Below are 6,504 nucleotides of genomic sequence, written 5' to 3'. Positions count from 1 at the left end.
TGCTTCCGTCTGTTGTGCTCAACCGGAAGTGACGCGGGTAAAACAAAACCCATATCATGGTGGTGAAGGAGAGCGGGATTGAGCTGTGATGTTTGGCGGTTTCTCTTGGTTTTGATAGACAGGTGAGGCGGTGGTCAGTGTGAGAACGATAGGGCATGCGTATACAAAAGGGGATGAGTGAACTACAAGTCCCAGCAATCCTTCCTGGCTACAGATTAACGTTATTTTTGCTAAACTTTATTTATAATATGCCCATAATAACACTGTAGGTAACAAAGTGGAGCATGTGGGTAATTACCAGTGAGCGCCCCCTATTGGAGTCGTAACGGCTGCCGTTTGATTCTGCCTTACGTTTATTTAACGTACGCGCCCGTATGTCTGTATTTGTGATGGATTCAGTGCCAAATGTCTTCTGCCATGTTGCTGAGGATGGGTTTGCGTCACGTTTTCGCCTTACGTTTACCCTGTACAAAAACGTACACGTTAAACCAGGGATACTCAGCCAGCGACCCTCCAGCTGGTGCAAAACTACAACTCCCAGCATGCCGGAATAGCTGTGTGCTATCCGCACATGCAGGGAGTTGTAGTTTTGCAACAGCTGGAGGGCTGCAGGTTGGGCATGCGTGCGTTAAACAGATACCGTTTTGTGCTTTCCATCACCATAGACTTCCATTGTAAAAAGAAGAAACCTATACGTCAAAGGTAGGGTTGAGCGATTAGGGTTCGGATTGCTGTAGCCTAACCCGATTATTTAAAAAAAACGATGTTAAGAATATGGGCTCTGTCCTCCTATAAAATGTATGGCCTCCGCGGAGGTCTTTCCAAAGTTTCAGCAAATATCGCGAGACTTACTTTGTCTCCCCTCGTTTATTCAAATAAATTACTGTATTAAAATACGAAGTCGAACTTGGTTTCCTGCCTCATTAATGAAGTGGAGTTCGGCTTCGTATTTTGATACAGTAACTTATGCGAATAAACAAAGTGACACGTGATAAAGGCGAGACAAAGTATGTCTCGCGATATTTGGTGAAACTTCAGAAAGACCTCAGCGGAGGCCATACATTTCAAAGCAGGACAGAGCCCATATTCTTAACGTCGTTTTTAAAAGAGTTGGGTTCGGATACAGCAATCCGAAATCGATTCGCTGAACCCTAGTTAAAGGGGTTGTGTCACTTCAGCAAATGGCATTTATCATGTAGACAAAGTTAATACAAGGCACTTACTAATTTATTGTGATTGTCCATATTGCCTCCTTTGCTGGCTGGATTCATTTTTCCATCACATTATACACTGCTCGTTTCCATGGTTACGACCACCCTACAATCCATCAGCCGTGGTCGTGCTTGCACACTACAGGAAAAAGTGCTAGCCTCTCTGGTGGGAGCGCACATAGGCTGGTGCTTTTTCCTATAGTGTGCAAGCATGACCACAGCTGATGGATTGTAGGGTGGTCGTAACCACGGAAACGAGCAGTGTATAACGTGATGTAAAAATGAATCCAGCCAGCAAAGGAAGCAATATGGACAATCACAATACATTAGTAAGTGCCTTGTATTAAAGTGGTATCAAATTCTAAATATGCCCCCCACAAATGCCCGGGCCCCTCCTATAGATCATACTTACCCCGGCACCCTTGTCACTCTGGATCCCTGCACGGCCACCGCTGCCTCTCCGCGTCGCGCGGATCACAACATCCAGTGACAGGGGTGCAGCCAATGGCAGGCTGCGATGGTCCCCCCCCCCCCCCCCCCTTTGCATCACCACGTGCATAACAGTTTGACCCAGTTTTTAGGAACGGACTTTGTCGACCCAGAGACGCCCAACCTGGAGCGTCCTAACGGGCCTGGGGTGCGAAGTAAAGTCTGCGGACAAAGACCAGATAAAGGTCTCCTGAAAAACCTAAAAAATGTTAAAGGGGTTCTGCATTTATTTTTTTTTTTAACTCTGGATAGATCGTCAGCATCTGATCGGTGGGGGTCTGACACCTGGACCCCTGCCGATCAGCTGTTTGAGAAGACAGCGGTGCTGGCAGTAGCGTTATACCGCTGTTATACCGCAGGCCCAGTGACGTCACGACTAGTATCACTGGCCTGGCCGCGGCTAAGCTCCGTTCACTTCTAAAAAACTGCAGAAAGTTTTTAAAAAAGTATTAAAACATAGAATATTAAATACATTTCATTTAACAGGTTTTTTTGTTTGTTTTTTTTAGATATTTTTTATTCGGAAACTTGTATGACACCTGGGACCCCCGCCGATCAGCTGTTTGAGAAGGCATCGGTGCTCACAGCTATTCCTAGGTCAGTGACATCATGGACATCGGTCACGTGGCCTAGGTGCAGCTCCGCCCCATAGAAGTGAATGGGTCTGACCGCGATACCAAGCACAGCCGCTATACAGTGTACGGTGACCAAAGTGAAGACCGCGGCGCTCACAGGAACACCAATGCCTTCTCAAACAGCTGATCGTCAGTGGTCCCGGTGGTCTGAACCTCACCGATCAGATACCAATGACCTATCCTGAGGAAACACGTTAAAATCAATGGCTATTTGTGCTGTCCGTGAAGAACACTGACAGGATATGTTCGCTATTCACTAACATTGAAAATGGCCTTTTTGTAGGTCAGCTACGACCAACGTAATGAATGGTCAGGGGGTGGAATGTGGCGCAGTATTTAATTTAGTTTTTCTTGCCCCACCAAAATTAAAGAGGATGGCCCACAAATTTCATGTATGACTTTTCTGACCACAGAGACCACAGATATTTTTTATTATATCTCTATCTCAATATGAATGACGTATGTGTGTATGTTTCGTGATCACTCAAACTCAACCATCAATTTAAACAAAACTTGGTATACACATCCCTTGCTACCTGGAAATAAATCTTGTAGGGGTCACAGCTCTCTAGGACGTACCGTTCCTGAGAGAGTCCCCAAAAATGACCTGCATTAGCCAATACAAGCCTGCAAGTCTCTCTCTTCATATCCCAACTGCCATACACACGGTCACATGACCCTTATCAGCCAATAGAAGCTCGCAGGCCCTTAGTCTCCACATACACACAGTTTTACTCCAGGTTTCCATAACAACCCAGCCATTTTTCTTCACTGCTGTAGCTCAGATTTAGGCTAGGGCTACACGACGACAATAAGTCGCACGACACATAGGGCACAACTACACTGCTACATGTGTCGCGTGACAATTTTTATAATAGTCTGTGGTGTTGCACTGCGCAAATGTGACATGCTGCGACACGACAGTCGCAGAAAAATCCATCTTGGATGGATTTTTTGCAACTGTCGTGTCGCAGCGTGTCACATGTCACAGTGCGACACCATAGCCTATTATAAAAATTGTTGCAACAAAATGTTGCACGACACATGTCATCATGTAGCCCTAGCATTAAAGGGGCGGGCACTGTGGAGGTTACTGTTAAGGGGGCAGTGGCCACTATTAAAGGGGCAACTGCTGTGGAGGTCACTGTTAAGGCAGCGGGGTACTGTGGAGGTCACTGTAAAAGGGGCAGACCCCTGAGGAGGTCGCTGTCAAGGTAGTGGGGTGCTGTGAAACTCACCGTTAAAGGGGCGGGCTGCTGTGAAGGCTAAAGTTAAGGGGATGGGCTGCTGTGGAGGTCCCATTTTAAAGTGGCGGGGCACTGTGGGAGGGCAGTGTTAACTGGGCGGGGGACTGTGGAGTTCACTGTTAAAGGGGCGGGGTGCTGTAGAGGTCACTGTTATGGGGGATAGGGTTGATATCTTTTAACGACACACACAAACATTAGATGAAATATACCCGTATATTGCTGAAAAAAGGAGTTGTTCAATCCAAGTCAGCTAGATGAAGGCCAAAAAGCAGTCTGGCCTTTTAGGGTTTGTTTGAAATCTGCTAGTTTTTCTACAGCTCCTGTGCGGATTTATGTGTTTCTATGGTAACAGACTACTAACAGACCCTGGGTGGTCAGATCCTGCAGTCATGCTTCCTGCTGAATGACAGACTGTATGTTAGGAAGAAGGCGGTAGATAGGACAAGCGTGGACCTGGCCTGACACCCGGGCGGCAGCTCATGGTGCAGTTTTGCAATGCGCTAATCATACTGTCTCTATATGTGATGTGACCAATATGTAAAATCTGCAGTGATATTGGCGTCAGTCCGTTTTCCTTTGTATTGTAGGCATGTCAAACACACGCGACAAGTCAAGGATTCGGTCTTCGTCGTCCTGTGAGGATAGAGGTAATCCGTAGGTTAATGTTACAGCATCTGAACTCTGCTTTTAAAGGAGCCTATTACAAAGCCTGAGGGGATGGAGCATGACATATGGCCTACGGAGAGGGTCTCTGTGTCATGCTGCAACGCTCAGGCCCTGCAGTTGGAATAACGTATTCATCAGTTTTGTTCAAAATGTTCTTTTTAAAGGGGTTGTCCCATGAAGGCAACTTATTCCTTGTCCACAGGCTAAGGTATAGGTATCTGAGCGGTGGAGGTTTGACCTCTGTGGCCACCACCGATCACGAGAACTGGAACCTTTGCTCCCCCTTATAAATGGAGTGGTGGTAAGTTCAAGACGCGGAATCAATCAATCCATGTCTTGGACTTACCTGGTCGCTCCGCCTCCAATCCCTGATCTTCTTCTCTTCAGTCTCGTAGAGTTGAATGAAGCGGCATCCTGCATGCTTGACCACCGCTCCATGCAGACAGGGGAGAAGAAGCCCCCATTCTCGTGATCGGTAGAGGTTCCAGCAGTTGGACTTCTGCAGATACTTATCCCCTGTTTATGGATAGGGGATAAGTGGTGTTCATGGAATAACCCCTTTAAGGGATTTTGTGATGGTCACATGCCATAAAACGCCTGCGCTTGGTACCGTCACCAATAACTGACTTTTAGGAGCCCCAATAATGGAAGCATAGAAGTGTGCACCCCGACTTTAGTATTATAGATGTTAGCCCACACCCCTTACAGCACTGCCCACGCTTCCATATTAAAATGGTGAACCCACAAAAATTATTTATCCCCTGCCTACAGGATAGGGGATAAATATCGGATAACGCGGAGGTCCAACTGCCGGCACTACCCATCTTCTCAAGAACAAGGGGTCCCCTGTCTGAATGATGCAGTGGTGCTTGTTGGTCAACCCCTCCATTCACTTCTATGGGACTTGCAGAGCGCAGTATACGGAAGCCCCCATTGATGCTTTCATTTGAGTACAGTATACAGCTCTTTGCACATATACACTCGGCTCTGTTACATGCTGCGCTGTGTGACAGGGGCTTCTAGGTTTTTTCCACTCTATAGCAAAAAAAGCCCGTGGAGATAATATATCCAAAATAGTATCAATTTTATTATATATTAAAATATGTAGAAAAAGGATACAGAGAAGCGAAGGGCAAAATATACTACTGGACTGTCATGTATCACTACAAGGCTGATAAGCACTTACTGGGTACCAGGTCAGACACTGTGACTCAGACACCCAATGTGTGTACCACTGATGGATATAACATAAACACCCCAATGGGGGACTATACAACGTGATACAACAGTGTATGGGAAATCCCCAGGTGTCAGTGAGATCCACAGTCTGCGTCCTAGGTGGCCATAGACAACATGTATATGACAGGCTTAATAAAGTCTATAGCACAGCACAATGATAACATATATACGGCCTGAACGATAACATAGGCCGAATATGGATGTGATATATAGCAGAGTGTATAATGGTGTCTAACTACACCTAACACAGGACGTACCTGAAGACATGACAAAAACCCAAGGAGATATAGTGACCCTAAGCGCAGGACCTCGACTGCTTCGGCATTCTATATACAGGTCCTTCTAAAAAAATTAGCATATTGTGATAAAGTTCATTATTTTCTGTAATGTACTGATAAACATTAGACTTTCATATATTTTAGATTCATTACACACAACTGAAGTAGTTCAAGCCTTTTATTGTTTTAATATTGATGATTTTGGCATACAGCTCATGAAAACCCAAATTTCCTATCTAAAAAAATTAGCATATCATGAAAAGGTTCTCTAAACGAGCTATTAACCTAATCATCTGAATCAACTAATTAACTCTAAACACCTGCAAAAGATTCCTGAGGCTTTTAAAAACTCCCAGCCTGGTTCATTACTCAAAACCGCAATCATGGGTAAGACTGCCGACCTGACTGCTGTCCAGAAGGCCATCATTGACACCCTCAAGCAAGAGGGTAAGACACAGAAAGAAATGTCTGAACGATTAGGCTGTTCCCAGAGTGCTGTATCAAGGCACCTCAGTGGGAAGTCTGTGGGATGGAAAAAGTGTGGCAGAAAACGCTGCACAACGAGAAGAGGTGACCGGACCCTGAGGAAGATTGTGGAGAAGGACCGATTCCAGACCTTGGGGGACCTGCGGAAGCAGTGGACTGAGTCTGGAGTAGAAACATCCAGAGCCCCCGTGTACAGGCGTGTGCAGGAAATGGGCTACAGGTGCCGCATTCCCCAGGTCAAGCCACTTTTGAA

At 45.9% G+C, this 6,504-nt stretch overlaps 1 protein-coding gene across 1 annotated transcript in view; it reads left to right on the top strand.

The window, feature by feature from the left end:
* Positions 1 to 25: 25 nt before the first annotated feature.
* The window catches only part of LOC122922941 (protein FAM133-like), a 46,643-nt gene continuing 40,164 nt past the window's right edge, over positions 26 to 6,504 (top strand). Inside the window, exons 1-2 of the mRNA XM_044273716.1 lie at positions 26 to 122; positions 4,170 to 4,229. Of these exons, the coding sequence (XP_044129651.1) occupies positions 4,172 to 4,229 (58 nt within the window). The 5' untranslated portion in view covers positions 26 to 122; positions 4,170 to 4,171. The remainder of the gene's footprint in view (positions 123 to 4,169; positions 4,230 to 6,504) is intronic.

Source organism: Bufo gargarizans, unplaced genomic scaffold, assembly GCF_014858855.1.
Source record: "Bufo gargarizans isolate SCDJY-AF-19 unplaced genomic scaffold, ASM1485885v1 original_scaffold_1076_pilon, whole genome shotgun sequence".
NCBI classification, from domain to species: domain Eukaryota; kingdom Metazoa; phylum Chordata; class Amphibia; order Anura; family Bufonidae; genus Bufo; species Bufo gargarizans.
Note: the sequence above shows the minus strand (reverse complement) of the source record. Positions and strands in the feature narration are given on the sequence as shown.